Below are 18,448 nucleotides of genomic sequence, written 5' to 3' on the forward strand. Positions count from 1 at the left end.
GCACTGCCCCAAACGTCGGTCTGTTTCTGAGAACAAGCCCCCCTCACCTCTTCCTAAGGCTTCTTTTTCACCCACCTTCTTTAGATTTTTATTTTTTAAGATTGCCTCCAAGGGGGCTAGTTTATTGGGCATCCCCTTACATCCTGTGCAAGGTGAAGTGCAAAAGCGTTTACAGCGCCCATCTGGGAAGCATGCGTAGTTCATGCTTGCCTTTATGACTCATGCATTAAATGCGTAAAAGCCTGAAGGGTCATGGGTTTTGTCATAGTTACATAAAGTGGGGGGGGAAATTCCCTGTTCAATTTATCTGTTTCTGGCAAAGCGTGGCAGATCCCTAATAATGTCAAGTACCAGGCCATAGCCATAGGCAATGACAAAATTGAGGGACATACCTTATAGTGTGATTGTGATGGCGTGTACGTCGGTAGTGTCGGCTTCAAGGGGGACGTCGAGAGGTTGGTAGGGGACGTCCTTCTTGGCGTAGATACGTAGCCACCTTCTTCCCTTTGACATCTGCCGGGCAGCCCTGCTTTGCTGACCCTTTCACCTTCCCCTCTCTGCCCCGGGCCACACCTGCCCCGGCAGTGCCTCATCTTGCTGTAACACGCCACCCTTCACCGTCACTTCCGGCGCCACCCCAACGTCATGCTGGCGCTCCTAGGGCTCTTACCCGTTTCATCTCCGACGCTGTCAGACCAAGTGCTACTGCCTGTCTCCCCCACATCTCTCCTCCGGAGAGGTGACACAGCTCGTGTCCCTCCTTCACAGACTAGAGAGCCGCGTTGAGCGTCTCTTTGGATCCCTACTTGCCGTCGTCACCGACCTACAGCTCCGCATGGTGTCCTCTGTGAACTCCACCTGCACCACAGACTCCCTCACAGCTGCCGGCTGTCACTACTGCCGCGGAGCCCTCCAAGCCACGCCTACTCCTGTCACTGAGCTGTCTTCACCAGGGCTCTCTGTTGGGCCAGAGGACGCGGAATTCCCCTCTCTCCAGCACTCCGCGCCTTTGGACCATACCGATGACATGTCCTTTGACTACGTATTTCCGCAAGGAAGGACGTTTCCTATTAACCTCCAGACCTCCTCCTCGTCGCTGCAACTACCGACGCACACGTCATCACACTCACACTAAAAGGTTAGTCCCTTAATACTGCCAATACCTAAGTCACCCAAGTGCCTCCCTCCACAGCACAGTCCCCAGCCGTCACCAACACTCCTTCCTCCTGACCAATATCCCTCCTCCTGCAGATAGGCATTTGACTTATTAAGGACTTGCCACGCCTTACCATAAGCAGATGTATTGTATCGGGAATTCTCCTCCACGCACTCATCCTGTCACAATACGAGTATATAACTTGCCGATGAAATCCATGGCCTTTCAGACACTTACTCCCTTTAAGGCATGAGTCAACTAGGCAAGCAGATCTGCGTGCTTCCCTGTTGGGAGCTTTAAACTCTTTTTGCGCTACGCCTTGCACAGAATGCAAGGGAGTGCCCAATAAACTAGCCTCTTCGCTAGGCAAATTAAAAAATATATATAATAATAATTACCTGCACAATGGAAATAACAAGTCCCTGTCTAGCCCCTTACGATATATCTGGAATTGAATATTGCTGTTGTCATTTTTAGTGAAGCTGAGCCGCATTTGAACGTCACGAATCTTGTTTACATGTGTCGTTCTTCCAGCTTTTATTCTGCCATTTTGGTGTTATTTTTAATTAATAAAGTATATTGCGCAAGAAAACCTAATACCTGCCTTGTCATTTACATGTAGTCAGGAAATCCCACAAGATCGTCCCTCCGTCTGAGGTGAAGTAAAACACAAATAAAATTACTCAGTATTTTATTTCCACTTGAGCGGCCATCATCGGCTAATTTGTGACGCGACCAACAATGTAAACAAACACGGGAGTTGTCACTCAGGGTAGCTACGATGAGCTTACACTTTCTATTACTGTAAAAAGAGACTTTACAAAAACTCAACATTAAGTAGGAAATTTAAAAATTCAGTGGGACATCTCAAAATACAGTAATAATATGGCTGCTTTTATACGAAGATCTCATTAAGTGAAGTAGCTTCAGAGTACCCTGAGGACACCTTCTTCAAGAACTGTTTTAATGATACAAAAGGAAATAAGAACGTACATTAGGCTGTTATTAACTTTTTTGTACGATATTACTAAAACTATGAACAAATACATGGAGAACGTAAAAGAGAAATATTAATCAATGAACTGATACTATGTGAGAGTAACTGTGAGGTATTATAAGTCATTCGAATATACAGTAAGATTCAGTCATAGCGTCCGTCACTCTTTATTCCATATTCAGGTTTTAGCCAAAATTTCGGAATATTGATCACAAATTTTATTTAAACAAATTACTATGTTATGTTCTCTTATTATCAAAAGTTCGATACGATTATTTTACATAAAAAAAGAGTAAGGGGCACTATACTATATTCTAAAATGTCTTGTATACTTATTCTATAAAAGTTTTAACGTTTTCATTCAAACAAATGAAACAAAATTAAAAGTTGCAACTATTTGTACTGGTGCACAAATTTTAAGTTATACTTTTGAAATATTTAACATCAAGATTAGAGTTAATAATAGGTACAATGTACACATTGGTTCTCGGTTAAAACTTTATATACAACAACAAGTTAATAAAAGAATTGGTACAACATAAGATAAAATAATTATTATAATAATAATATCAGAAAAACAATCAAAATTGTAGTAATACAAATAATAATAATTTACAAACACACAGTTCATTTTCTTGGTTCAGATTCAAAACTTACACAACTGTTATCCTGTACAATTTTTTTTATTATAAAGTGCCAAACATTACATAAAACTGATTGTTTTGTTATTTGTGTTAAGTAATTATGTTCTTTATATGACACGACCTTTAAGAACCTTTCAGATAATATTAGTTTCTCCACTGCCAACTTAACACTGGAAGTAATAGCCCTTGTCTCCATGACATAGTGGAGGAAAACATGACATCTGTGGCCATGTTGGTAGACTGAGAATGGCGCGGCCAATGCATTGATTTTTTTTATTTTCTGTAGTGAAAGATCTTAAAAAGAAATCATTATTTTTCTACCTTTTAGAATACAGTGTTCAGACAACGACACGTAAGCAACACTAACTGGATGCAACGTATATGATTTCCTGTTGAAATATTTACATAAAAATATGACGAATTTTATTACTTGACACAGCAATACTCGTGTAAGTTGTACGATATACTGTATATCACATCAGTAAAGACTGAATAAACTTAATAAAAGGCGATCCAAACCTTAACATCGGTAATTATTGCTATATCCATGGCCAGGACGATCAATTTCCCACTCAGCTTGAGTTAAAAAAAAACAACATTTATTTAACTCATTCAAGCTACCACACAATAATAGCGTCAAAAATTTCACTGTGGTTGTACCGTATCTAAGTACAGTACCTGTATATGCTCTCTCACCTCTAATTACCACATGGGTAGAAATGGAACGATTCACAATACTGTACTTGAAACTATAGTCTTTTTTTTAATTAGGTGGCACTGGCGAAGGTCGCCAACTTAAATACTCAGTTGTGATGGGTGAACTTCGGCCTCCTGGTGACGAGATTAACCAGTTCTGTAACTGAGAAATTCATAACCCTTCTTTTTCAACTGAATTATTTTCACCGTCGACATCTTCAGTAATCCATTTTTCTTGTCCCCTGGGGTTATAGATTTATTCTAGGTAGTGGCGAAAGGTTGGTCATAAAATAAACTACTAAATATGATGAAATATAATTAAAATTGGGAAGAGCTGTAGTATTCCTTTCTTCAGCTATATCAATCAATCCGCTGCTAAGGGGCGTCTTCGCCAGGAAATTTTAAATGGATTATATCTTCGAAGTTGGCCCATAACTTTTCTTTTTCATGCCGTCCAAGAACCGACTCAGCGATATTGATTATATTATTTTCCTCGCTGATTGTAAGTTTTTCGGGATTCTTTTTTTTTTTTGTCTGTTTACGTCTCGTGGCTCTAGGTCATGATAACTTAGGCCCAGAATCGTTCATTAGGCTCACTCTAAATAGCTTACATCCTCTAAAAATGTGTATCTTGACTGTAGAGGATGTTGATGGTTGTTAACGTCTGGCCACCAACGGCTGAGGTTATTATGGCTATAAGTTGAGGATTTGAATAGTGGGCAAATTTTTTTGTTGAGAGACTGCGGTGAGGGAGGTAAGAGTGAAGTCTAGCCGGTACCGCAGTAAGCAATGAAGTAAACGAAGAGGAAAGCAGAGTATGTGCCGATCAGTGCGAGGCGAGAGAGGAAGTCTGCTCTCTGTACCATCATGGCCAGGATGCGTCGAGCCCCGGACGTCTCTTCAGTAACGGTCGACTTGGGCTCTCCCTCCTCAGGACTCTCAGATTTCTGTAAACGAATAGAATGTTTACATGTCAGGACACACACACAGTGAACATGACAGTTGTTTCTTTAGCTACATGACAATACAGGAACATGACTTTACATGACAATCTACATCAGGAACATGACGTTACTTGACAGTACACATTAGGAATATGACGTCACATGATCACAAACGTTAGGAACACGACGTCGTATTCACAGTTCACAGGAAAACGAGTAAAAACGTCTGAAATACTACCCTAGCATAATCATATACAGTACATCAGGAAAATGAAAACGTCTCTCACCTTCTGAGCAGCCTCCTTGCTTCCCCTGATGTAGCTGGCGATGACGTAGACGACTGTGCCGAAGATGATTGTCAGGGAGATGCCCGAGAAGACGTCGATAGCGCGGACGTAGGGGACGAAGGCCAGTGGCTCCCTGAACACGTTGAAGGAGGCGAGGGTAATGAGGGGAATGAGAGTGAGGAGGAGACGACCCAGGAACTGCTCGGCGGGGATGAGGAAGCCGAACCAGGAGACAATAACAAGGAAGATGATGGGGATGTACCACTCCATCAGGTAGCGGGCGAACACTCGTCGGATCTTGAGGCTCACCTGCACGCAGCTGTACTCACCTGCCCACACAAACATAAGCACCCATTTAGAAAGTCTATGTGAATGTTGTCCTAATTTGTTAACCCAAACATAGACCCGATTACTGTTATTAGTTGTCCCAATGGTCAGAGTCTCCAAGTGCCCTCCAATAATTCAGGATTTCTACAGTAAACAACAACTTCTGAGAATTATAGACATATTTTTTTTTAATTAACTCAAGAAAGGCTGGAGGGAAAAAATTTCCCAACACAAGTTTCTTCACTTTCTGGGATAACTTCAAACTGACGTTATTTTGATTAAGTGATCTGAGTTAGATATTTTGCGTTAGGTCAGGTCAGGTCATTTGGGATTAATTAGGTAACAGTGCAGTATAAGGTTAGTTTATGTAATATGAGTTAGTTTAGGTCAGGTAAAGTTACTGTATTTGGATTAGGTAAGGTTATTGGGGTTAGGTTGAGTCATCTGCAGTACCTGTAGGTGATCCATAGGGTGAGTTACTTACGGTGGGAAGTGTATCAATTTCATGTTTGTGTCCAGGAGTCAGTGTCTAGTAACGTCAATATAATGATCTATTAATGTGTCCGTACCATTGAGTTAACTAATAAATAGTTGTACAGTACTTAAAATTGGCGTTTAGAAAATTCCCTCTAAGAATATACTGTATATACACAGCTAAATAGCTAATCGGCCACGCTACCAAACTTCCCTCACTTTAAAATCCTACAACTATAAATTCTTACTTTACTTGTAACTCTTAATTTACCTTCACTACAAAATCAACGAATTCTAAAAAAAAATATATATATATATAGCATGAGACATAACTGGCGGGAAATGCACAGAAAGATAACATAAATGAACAAGTAAATACAGATACGGTGGAACTTAAAAAAAAAGTGTATAAAATTGCAAGTTTAAGACCTAATTAAAAATAAAAAGTGGGTAGAATAGGCAGAAGAACTGTACAATGATAATGATAGAATGGGGGGTAAGACAAGATGGGGAAATAAAGATGAAGATACCAATATTAAAAACAGAAGTCAAGGCAACTGATAAGAAAATAAAAATACAGTGATAAGACTTGTGGGATTGTGGGGTTGATCAGCTTCCAATAAACAGGAACGGGAATTAAGGAATCTTTTACCGTAACAGGAGACTTACCCAATAATTTCATTTGTACTTTAAGACAGTTACTTCAGCAAAATGTTATAACAAAGAATAAAAACTTAAGCGTACATTGGACCAGCTGAAGGTAAATAAGGTTTAGAGAGTGAAGAGGATCCAGGGAAGGCTTCACAGGGTCAACGAAATTATAAATAAGTTTGGTAGAAAAAGGAAAAGATAAAATACTATAATTTAATAAATATCTTGGTTTGCCATCAACTTTATTATTTATTTCATTTATTTTTGAACAGGGATTAGCCCACCCGGGCACAGGTCACTGACCCACGTCGGGGCCTGAGGGGCGAAAATTTAATAATAATAATAATAATAATAATAATAATAATAATAATAATAATAATAATAATTCATAGTAAACAAAAGTTATAATAAAAATACAAAGTTAAAAATAACAATAATAATATAATAATGATAACAATAGTAACACTGTAATAATAATAATAATAATAGTAGTAGTAATAATAATAATAATAATAATAATAATAATAATAATAATAATAATAATAATAATAATAATAAAGAACTATAAAGAAATACAAAATGGAAGAAAAAAAGATCAAGAGTGAGAAACAATATACTTATGTTGTGTTGTCAATAGTAAGAGAAACAATTGAGACCCTGCAATTGTGTGTAAATGAGGCAGAAAGTCAGATCAGCAACCTGGGACTTGGTCACAATTTCCGTGATGCCATATGGCAGCAGGGTCTACCATTAGACAACACATTATGCTTCCAATATCTTCCCAGGTGGTAGTACCTCCCTGTTTGATAGCTGCCTAATATTGAGCGTACAGGTGATACTGTCCGTACTGCAACAGTGAAGACGTTATGAAAACTGGTTAAGTGACTAGTAGTAAGAGACGAAGACTTGGCTGAGAAAATATACTGCAAAGTCGGCAGTAATGGTTGTTAATGGTGACAACCTAAAGCAGCACAAGAAGACACCTTAAACTCTCTAAGGTTTAACGAAGGACAAATATAAGGATTTACTTCTTCATACAGAGGCTCGTAGTACTATGGACTAGTCTACCAGCTCAAGCAGCGAAAGGAGAACAGTACTGGGCTTCACAATAACCCTTGACAAAACTACCAAAAACAATGGAGAGATCCTACACAGACCAGCGGCCCCCTTCCTTTAGTGGGTGGCCATGAGGTAAAATATAGATTATGATAATTCACGTTAAAGTCACACTATATCAATAAAAGGTAAAGCTAAAACAGCATTTTATAATTAATTGAAGGATCTGTTAGAAGGATGTTCATATTAGTTTGAGAAAAAGACTGAAGTGAGTGCCAGGTGAGGACAGCAGTACTTGTTTATGGGTCTGTAGTGTCTCGTGGGCACCTTCAACACAGAGGACGTTGAAATGTGCAGCTACAGGAGAATAATGAATATAAGTTACTCTGATAGAAAAAATGAAGTGACAAAAAGAAAGGCTGGAGCAATAGGTAGTTATAAAATATGAAAACTGAATTACTTTGGCTTTATAATTAGTAATGAAGAGATAAAGGGCATTAAGATATAATAATTAGGTAAACTAAAGGTGTGAGGGCCAGAGGAAGGCAGACACTGGGATGGATGAATGAGAATATATAAAGCTGTGTCACCGGATATATATATAAAATCTAGGAGGGTTGGTAAAGACAACTCGATAAACATGCGAGTCGCGGTCACCATCCAGAAGACTGAGGCTGGCACAGTACCTCGAGTAATGGATCGCTTGTGCTCTCTGTAGACACGATAATTTACTCACAAATAACAATTGGTTTAGTAACAGGTGCAACAGTCGTTTCCTGTTGTTAAGAGTATCTTACCTGTGGCAGTTACAGTGTTGCACTGGCCTGTCTCATAATTCTCGAAGCGGAACATGTCAGCGTGGAGGTTCTTCTGGAGATCAATAGGAGCGTCCTCAGCCATCGTGAACTCCAGGTCTTTAATTGTGTACCCATCTACCATAGACATTTGTTCATTAACGTTTTTATTATGAAAAATAATGATGTTGAATTAAATAAAAACTTACATTTATGAACAGAATACAGATACAAAGGCACAAAAATGTGATTCTCTCATGTCAAACCACACACACACACACACACACACACACGTCATTAGTTTGGTTATAAATATTTCATGAATGACTCACCGTCTGTATAGGCCTCTCACTAATCCTTCCGTATGGGTAAAAACATCTAAGAATCCGGATACAGGGCGTCTCACGAACCCTTGTATGTGGGCAAACATTCTTTATCTAATTTTACAGCAGACCGACCACACAATGATCCAGCTATTTATACATCTCCCACACTAGTAGTACTGTCCCTCACCACCACCGTTCTCCCAAGTTATTTTTCTCCTCTTAGCTGGAGATAAGAGAACGTTTCGAGTTACGGAAGTCCCATTGCGACCTCTTCATCTTTCCCTGTCTCTCTCCTGTCCCTGTCTGATTGATTGTGTCTCATCTTTTTATCCGTCTGTCTATCTCATTGTCTCTCTGTCTCTTTCATCTCCTCATTTGTTTTATATCTCTGACTGTCTTTCTCATTTGCTCTGTCTCAATTTATCTATATTTTTAACTATAACTATCTCGTAATACTCACAGCTGGCCACGTTGATCATGCACTGCTGTGTGTCGTGGGGGAAACGACTCAGGTCCATAGGGCAGCTCTGCTTAAGTGTCAACCTGTGAAGAAATAAATCATAATTATACACTACTTAATTAGTCCACTACATCTATAATCTACTTATATAATTATGATCCTTGAGAGCCAGAGATATGGAAATTATACTGAGAGAGGGGTGGATATTACCTGGTGCTGTATATGAGTTTGCCGTTAGGAAAGACTCTAAGATAACTCTCCGGGTAGATTGACTTTTGCTGGGTGGTGATGGCGTTTTTGAAGAAGGCGTCAGGCAGCCAGGCTAACGTGGGTTTTAGTATAGTCACGTGGTCTACACCTGGGTCGATAAATAATAAAAATAAATGATAAATAAATACACGTAAAATCTGTTGTAAATATATATGGATAAAAATTATTCTAATCTTTCAAAAAATATCGAGGAGTAATTTTATTGTCTGAATCATAATAATGTACACAGTGATGGTGACAGTACCTGGCTCGTTATACTGGAGGCGATAGTCATTCCAGATCATTCTGAACGTGAGGTCAAAGTTGACTTTCTGAAGGAAAAAAGAGAGAACTCATTGAGAGAGAGAAAAAATACCATCCCACCCTCTCCAATCCACATCCTCAAAAAAATAAAAATCTAAGAAAAATTATACCTAGAAATTTGGATCACCCGAAGATTAGCCCTCAGTTTGTTTCTCCCTAAGATTAACCACCTTAACGCTAACCTAATCTGTCTAATCTAACCTAACCTAACTCTCCAAGTGGTGTTAGGGTATTATATCTCAGGTTAAATAAGCTGGGGGGCTAAAATTCAGGTGATTTCATAAACTATAGCAGGACATTTGGAGGCGCTACCTGGGCAGAGAAGGTTCAACAATATGGCACTGAACATATAAATAAGATCACGATAAGGTAGTTTACATTGTTAGGATAATTAAAGTTCAGCTCGGTTGTATTGGTGAAAGTTAGATCTGGCAAAGATAAGTACGAGTTTCTTCATATTACGTTGTACAGTTACAGAAAGTTTGCACGAGGAACTATGGCAGAAAGGAATAACATATTACATTCAGTTTTTGCCATTATGTCACCTCTCCAAACTTATGACCTCTAATGAAGACAAAAGATGCTAGAATCTGCAACAACAGGCAACTGATCTTGTTAACATATACAACACTCACCATGTTAACATATACAACACTCACTATGTTAACATATACAACACTCACCATGTTAACATATACAACACTCACCATGTTAACATATACAACACTCACCATGTTAACATATACAACACTCACCATGTTAACATATACAACACTCACCATGTTAACATATACAACACTCACCATGTTAACATATACAACACTCACCATGTTAACATATACAACACTCACCATGTTAACATATACAACACTCACCATGTTAACATATACAACACTCACCATGTTAACATATACAACACTCACCATGTTAACATATACAACACTCACCATGTTAACATATACAACACTCACCATGTTAACATATCACATGTTAACATATACAACACTCACCATGTTAACATATACAACACTCACCATGTTAACATATACAACACTCACCATGTTAACATATACAACACTCACATGTTAACATCACATGTTAACATATACACACTCACCATGTTAACATATACAACACTCACCATGTTAACATATACAACACTCACCATGTTAACATATACAACACTCACCATGTTAACATATACAACACTCACCATGTTAACATATACAACACTCACCATGTTAACATATACAACACTCACCATGTTAACATATACAACACTCACCATGTTAACATATACAACACTCACCATGTTAACATATACAACACTCACCATGTTAACATATACAACACTCACCATGTTAACATATACAACACTCACCATGTTAACATATACAACACTCACCATGTTAACATATACAACACTCACCATGTTAACATCTACAACACTCGGCTACTCACCATGTTTATGTCATCAATGTCTATGTCTCTCAGGTAGGTCTGCACCTGAGCTGTGGTCCGATCTGTTAAAGACAACACGAGTTAATGCTGAAAAATCTGAGAAATTTCTGGAGTTAGTCTTGACGTCTGAGCACTGTAGTGTCAGTGTTATCTCGACTAGGTTGGTTTGGGTCTTAGTGAGTCAGGTTCTCACTGAACTACTGTAAGCTACGTGTCAGCGTCATAATATAAGATACGTGCATGAGAAGCTGAAGTAAGGTAATGTTAGCGCCACAATACATAACATTTTAAGAACATATTTCATGTTATTATCCTTAACTCCGCAGGGAATTTATGAAAGACTCCACATTCAACATAATTGTACCGAACTTAATTCTAAAGTACAGTACAGTACGACTAATTCCATGTAGCCACATTAAAGAATTATAAATCACTCACAAAACTAAAGATTATACAGACTATTAATATAATTATCATCATCAGCCATCCATCAACGAATCACTGACCTCGACCTACTGACTGTGGGGGGGGGGGGTATTGGGGGACTTACTTCCGTTAACGCTGGGCCTGATGGCTGCGTCGTAAAGATCGGGATTCATCAAGATATCCAACACCTTCTGGGAGGCCGCCGTCTGGGAGTCATCCGCTGCCATGCTGAGGGAGGGAAAGACCATACCAATGTTTTAGTCATATGAAAGCATAGTAACTTAAATACAGTATATATAGATATTCTGTAAAGTCGTCAGTCATACAAATTTATAATGGTTCAACATATAGAGTTTATCAGTCAAAATCATAAAGTCGCCGAAGATCCCCAGTCACCATTATGTTTCTGCTCGTAAAACAAATGCGCATCGTGTTGCGACTGGACTGTAATTGAATATATTGCATAATTATCATACGAAATATTAAATTATCAATCCTTCAGGCCTCACACTTTGTCAACTTGGCCTCACACTGTGTCATCTTGTCGTCACACTGCCACCTTGGCCTCACACTGTGTCATCTTGGCCTCACACTTCAGTTCTACACAATAAAGTTAGGTAGACTTTATTATCATCATTGTGTTAATCTGCCAGGTACAGAAGGACAACGCGAGACTCATACGGCTCGTTAACTCACTTCATCCTAGTACTGTATAAAATCTTAATCCACCGGTATTAAAGTTTTGTAATAATCTCGACAGGTTTCAGCTGGCGAGACCCTAGTTACCCCTAGTACTTTAATTTAACCGGAACCTAACGTATTACACGAATATGAAAATGGGTCTCACAAGGGAATAGCGGACATTTACACTGAGTACGTAAGCCTTCGGGTACTCAAGGAGAGAGCGAGGCCGGCATTGCGCTCGACTACCTTCACTACCCTCAGCTTTTAAGTTAAGACACACATTCACAGCTGGTTTGAAGTGGCGGTGCCTAAAACGCGAGCCAGCGACCCTGAAAACAGGAGACGAGCGCGGCATCCACTCGGCCGCTGTACCCCTTAAATAAATAATCGAGAGTAGTACGTCACTATTCCCAGCAGAGTGAGTATTGAGTCACTAACCTGGTGGTGGCGCAGAAGGACGCCACTACGGCCATAATAACACAACACACCGTTCGTTCCATTCTGGCTCTCCTTTAACACACCTGAAACAACAAAGAAATTGATTATTATATATATTTATAAAATAATAATAATAATAATAATAATAATAATAATAGTATTAATAATAATACCAATAACAATAATAATGATGGTAATAATAATAATGATGATAATAATAATAATAAAACTAATAATAATAATAATAATAATAATAATAATAATAATAATAATAATGATAATAATAATAATAATAATAACATTGTAGTAATACGCCCGTAAGAAACATACCCCCATGCACGCCCGTAAATCGTATTCAATGTTTGTTTTTTATGTGAAATGTGTAAACTAACAGGTGTGTGCAGGAACAACAGTTGTGTGAAGGAAGAACATATGTGTAGAGGAACAACAGGTGTGTTAATGAACAACAGATGTATATGAAGGAACAACAGGTGTAAGAAGCAACAACAGATGTGTGGAGGAACAACAGGTGAGTCGATGAACAGGAGAAGTGTGAAAGAACAACAGGTGTGTGAAGGGAACAGGTGTGTCGAGGAAACAGGATGTGGGTGACAAGATGATATATCGTCAACGACAACACGTGGTTTAATTATTATAACCTCGTGCTGGGGGAGGGAGTGATGACGTGTACTGTGGGGGAGAGTGGGTGATGACGTGTACTGTGAGGGGTGATGACTGTGTGTGACGTGTACTGTGGGGGAGAGGGGTGATGACGTACTGTGGGGAGAGGGGTGATGACGTGTACTGTGGGGGAGAGGGGGGTGATGACGTGTACTGTGGGGAGAGGGGTGATGACGTGTGCTGTGGGGAAGAGGGTGATGACGTGTACTGTGGGGGAGAGGGGGTGATGACGTGTACTGTGGGGAAGAGGGGTGATGACGTGTACTGTGGGGAGAGGGGTGATGACGTGTACTGTGGGGGAGGTGATGACGTGTACTGTGTGATGGACTGTGGGGAGAGGGGTGATGACGTGTACTGTGGGGTGGGGGAGGGTGATGACGTACTGTGGGGGAGAGGGGTGATGACGTGTACTGTGGGGAGGGGTGATGACGTGTACTGTGGGGAGAGGGGGGTGACGTGTACTGTGGGGAGGGGGTGATACGTGTGCTGTGGGGGAGAGGTGATGTGTGACTGTGGGGGAGAGTGATGACGTGTACTGTGGGGGAGGGTGATGACGTGTACTGTGGGGAGAGGGGTGATGACGTGTACTGTGGGGAGAGGGGGTGATGACGTACTGTGGGGGAGAGGGGTGATGACGTGTACTGTGGGGGAGAGGGGCGATGACGTGTACTGTGGGGAGAGGGGTGATCACGTACTGTGGGGAAGAGGTGTGACGTACTGTGGGGAAGGGTGATGACGTGTGCTGGGGGTGAAGACGTGTATTATGGGGGAGAGGGGTGAAAACGTGGCCTGTGTGGATGAAGACGTGTACCGTGTTTAAGGTGTTGCCTATGGAAGTCAGTTAGAGGCGGTCACTCGTCTGAAAGTACGAGGAAACTTTAAACTCACAATCTTTGGAAACTTTGGATAAGGAACGGAAGATTAGGGGAAAGTAAGGAAGTATGGAGAGAATAGGAGTAGGGAATAGGGTAATGAGGTGGGGAGGGGTGAATGTGGGTAGGGTAAGGTGAGGAGAGAAAGGAAACGAAAGAGAAATTAGATTGATATAAAGTAGATGGGAGAGGAGGGGAAGGAGGAAGGGACAGAAGTGAAGAAGAAGATCAAGTAGACGTCAATGTGACCTCTTGATAGTGTGGGTGTTATGTTTATTTACTTACATGTTGTCTCAGATGGTGATGTGTAGGTTTGTGTTTTCTTAAGTTGTGCTGTGTCGTGTTTTCTTAAGTTGTGCTGTGTCGTGTTTTCTTAAGTTGTGCTGTGTCGTGTTTTCTTAAGTTGTGCTGTGTCGTGTTTTCTTAAGTTGTGCTGTGTCGTGTTTTCTTAAGTTGTGTTGTATGTTTTCTTAAGTTGTGCTGTGTCGTGTTTCTTAAGTTGTGCTGTGTCGTGTTTCTTAAGTTGTGCTGTGTCGTGTTTTTCTTAGAAGTCGTGCTGTGTCGTGTTTTCTTAAGTTGTGCTGTGTCGTGTTTTTCTTAAGTTGTGCTGTGTCGTGTGTTTCTAAGTTGTGCTGTGTCGTGTTTTCTTAAAGTTGTGCTGTGTCGTGTTTTCTTAAGTTGTGCTGTGTCGTGTTTTCTTAAGTTGTGCTGTGTCGTGTTTTCTTAAGTTGTGCTGTGTCGTGTTTTCTTAAGTTGTGCTGTGTCGTGTTTTCTTAAGTTGTGCTGTGTCGTGTTTTCTTTTACTATGCTGTGTTGTGTTGTATTATGCTGTTATGTTGTGCTATATTATGCTGTGTTGTGTTATGTTGTCTCATGCTGTGTTCTGTGTTATGTTGTGCAAGTATCTGACCAGTCACACTGCAACACCAACCATGATACCATCTGAGACAATGTGTTGCTGAACGAACATATAACAAAACATTGCTATAATGATTAAACCAAGCGTGATTTAATCCCTGACACCTGTTTGGTCGCCACCACGGATACACTTGTTGAGTGTTGCGTCACCCACCCACACACCCTAGGAGACACTGTGTTACATGACGGAAATTGATCCTTACTACACTAACATGCATACAGATGAAGATAATTATATTATTACTGCTGTGTTACCTCAAGACACTTCGCTCGCTCACTGATCTATAACTCAGGTGCTGGTACATGACGCTACTCCTCTTACTTATCGTCTTGTTATACCAGAACTTGGCATAGCTACTTTTTTTAGGCTATATTTTCGCAAAATTCATAAAAGCAATCCAGACATAAGACGGACCATTTGTGAACTGCAGGGGTTAATGACTCAAATCTTAACTGTTTTTCACCTTAGAACTAAAAAAGTCACCTACACGGCTCCATTAATAGTCTTTTCGTTGATATAAATTGAAACTAAGCTGTGAAAAGGTAAATATCGATAAATCAAAGAAATATTTCCGAAAAAGTAATCAATGAGGTAACTAGACATAACTGTATTGTGTAAGATTATATAGACAGGGTATACTGATTTATGTAGACAACGCCGCTACTGTCACTCACCGACCTCACCACTGTCACTCACCGACCCCACCAGTCACTCACCGACCTTACCACTGTCACTCACCGACCCCACCACTGTCACTCACCAACCCCACCACTGTCACTCACCGAACCTCACCACTGTCATTCACCCGACCCACCACTGTCACTCACCGACCCCACCAGTCACTCACCGACCACTGTCCACCCAACCCTGCCTCCACCGACCCAGCCAGTCACTCACCGACCCCACCACTGTTACTCACCAGTTACTGTACCAGTCCTCCTAGAGCCCCTGTCCTTACTCCCACCACCCCACCACTGTCACCACTCACCACCGACCTCACCACTGTCACTCCCGACCCCACCACTGTCACTCACCGACCTCACCACTGTCACTCACTGACCCCACCACTGGTACTCACCTGACCCCACCACCGTCACTACCGACCCCACCACCGTCACTCCTGCCCCACCACTGTCACCACCGACCTCACACCTGTCACTCACCGGCCTCACCACTATCACTCACCGACCCCACCACTGTCACTCACCGACCCCATCACTGTCACTCACCGACCCCACACTGTCACCCGCCTCTCCACTGTCACTCCTGACCACCAGTCACTCCCTCCCCAACCACGCAACAGTCACTCACCGACCCCCACACCACTCACTGCCCAACAGTCACTCACTGTCACTCACCGACCCCACCACTGTCAGCCACCACTGTCACTGACCCACTGTCACTCTGTCACCACCACTGACCCCACCACTGTCACCACGCAGCCACCACTGTCACTGCTCCTGTCACGGCCCCACCACTGTGTGTCCACCACTGTGACCCCACCACTGTCACTTACCGACCCCACCACTGTCACTCACCGACCCAACCAGTCACTCACCGACCCCACCACTGTCACTCACCGACCCCTCCACTAAATAATGAATAACAGATCAATACAGTACTAGTTGAGTAAGCTATTCTTATAATTGACTAATTAACTTTGTACTTCAGTTAAATGCAATTGATAATAAAATAATCTTAAAAGTAAGTTAAATGGATATACTGTATAGCAATAGGCACTAATATATATAGCAATAGGCACTAATATATATAGTAGCAGGCAATAATGTATTTAACAGTAGGCACTTAGTGTATATAGCAGTAGGCACTTAATGTATATAGCAATAGGCACTAATATAAATGCAGTAGGCACTAATGTATAAAATAATAATAATATTTATTCAGTAAAATTATCACAGGAGGTTTACAGTTCAGCATTAATATAGACGATGTAGGTGTACAGTACACGTAGGCTGTGGGGGTATACACGTTTCCTGTGTGCTGAGACAGTGCAGGTAAACAACAATGGTAAACAGTACGGTAACTTGACCACAGACAGCCGACTTAGTTGTCAGGTGCTTATTTCCAGGAGGGTCCTTTGCTTAGGCTTACACTTGGAGTATTAGTGAAAGTTATTTTTATCTTTTTATAACATTCAACAACCATTACGTTGCTCTTGGACTGTCCGAGGCTGACAGATCACTACCGCAATGTATTATGTGGTTAAGAATATAGAAACTCACTCTCTTCTTTTGCTGTACCTTCATTTGCTATGTGTTTTTCTCTTGACCGCGGACGCCAGGTACAATACCATAAAATTATGTTCATTGCCTCTAATACCCTGCCGGTTCATATCCCTAGTCCTTGCAAAGTTTGTTGTCAGATGGTCTGGGCACAATCCATTGAAAATCCTGTAAGCGTGATTCAGCCTAAGTTGCTTCACTCTATCCGTCACACGTAACATGTTCAGTGATTGAAGAACTTGGTGACCAAAGGGATCTCTTGCTTCCATGCCAAGAATGAACCTCACCACCTTGTTCTGAACAATTTGTAACTTGGGTTTTAGCTTTTGGTTAGGCAGAGTGCCACGACGAGCAGGAATAATCAGTAGGCACTTACTGTACAGGACTGTATATAGTAGTCGGCACTTAAGGTGTATAGTTGTAGGATTACTAAGATAAAGTGTTTGACTTACCAGAGAGAGTGAAAGAGAGTGAGTGAGAGAGAGGGTAAACTCAACCTCTCACAGCTGTGGACTGAGCCAGTAGTGGCCACTGACACAAACACTACTACAGGCGGCAACCCTCACCCCCGCCTCCGCTCTCTCACTCCTACCCTCACCCCCCTTCCTATGCCTCCCCCCTCCTTACTCGTCTTCCTCCCCCTCTGTATCTCTCGTGCTTTCCCCTCACTGGCTGCTACCTTGTCCTGTCCAATGTTGCACTTAAAACTTACAAGTCAAAATCATGAACTTTGATCTAGAAGAACTGAGAAATGCAGAGAGACCTGGTAGTTGTAGCATTAATAAATATGACAAATTTGGTGACAACAGATACCAGTATGGCCAGCATAAGGACAGAACTAGACAATGTGATGTAGTCGTGGCCAGAATTAGGCTAGGATGCAGACACATCTGGCAAGTTAGTGGCGCTGTGCCCATACCGGAACACTCAGCATGTAAACTTTGTGATAAACCTTTAAAGCATACACTTGAACACTATATTATTGAATGTGACACTGTCAAAGACTTCAGGCCACCTGGCTTATTGTATCATGAACTATGTAATTATTACATTGAATCAGGAGTGCTTAAGGATATTCTTGCTGTCTATCCAAAATTTCCTAACCCACACTGATTAGTCCTCAAATAGAATATTACTTGTACTGTATATGAACCACTGTCCTATGTGGCAGTGAACAGTGATATCACCCACATGATTATAATCTATGTATACTATTATTGAATATGATCTATATCTTTGTATATGAACCTTGCTCTGCGTGGCAGTGAGAAGTGATAGCACCCTCAGTGTCAAAGACCTGACTGAATTACTCATAATAGGCAAACTGTACTCAAAGTTT

At 41.0% G+C, this 18,448-nt stretch overlaps 1 protein-coding gene across 1 annotated transcript; it reads right to left on the reverse strand.

The window, feature by feature from the left end:
* Positions 1-1,830: 1,830 nt before the first annotated feature.
* On the reverse strand, positions 1,831-17,695 carry LOC121866981 (glutamate-gated chloride channel-like). The gene is made up of 10 exons (XM_042366731.1): positions 17,562-17,695; positions 12,395-12,477; positions 11,397-11,500; positions 10,847-10,908; positions 9,327-9,393; positions 9,023-9,170; positions 8,813-8,895; positions 8,030-8,164; positions 4,725-5,053; positions 1,831-4,440 (listed from the first exon to the last, which is right to left on the reverse strand). The coding sequence occupies exons 2-10, from the start codon at positions 12,454-12,456 to the stop codon at positions 4,261-4,263; spliced, it is 1,170 nt and encodes a 389-aa protein (XP_042222665.1). The 5' UTR covers positions 12,457-12,477; positions 17,562-17,695; the 3' UTR covers positions 1,831-4,260.
* Between the last annotated feature and the right edge of the window lie 753 nt (positions 17,696-18,448).

Source organism: Homarus americanus, unplaced genomic scaffold (assembly GCF_018991925.1).
Source record: "Homarus americanus isolate GMGI-L3 unplaced genomic scaffold, GMGI_Hamer_2.0 scaffold20888, whole genome shotgun sequence".
Classification (NCBI taxonomy): domain Eukaryota; kingdom Metazoa; phylum Arthropoda; class Malacostraca; order Decapoda; family Nephropidae; genus Homarus; species Homarus americanus.

Coding starts and splice junctions, on each gene's coding strand:
- LOC121866981 (XM_042366731.1), bottom strand. CDS start 12,456: ATGGAACGAACGGTGTGTTGTGTTATTATGGCCGTAGTGGCGTCCTTC. Junction 11,501..12,394: donor TCCTTCTGCGCCACCACCAG/GTTAGTGACTCA, acceptor TCCCTCCCTCAG/CATGGCAGCGGATGACTCCC. Junction 5,054..8,029: donor CAACACTGTAACTGCCACAG/GTAAGATACTCT, acceptor TTGTGTGGGCAG/GTGAGTACAGCTGCGTGCAG.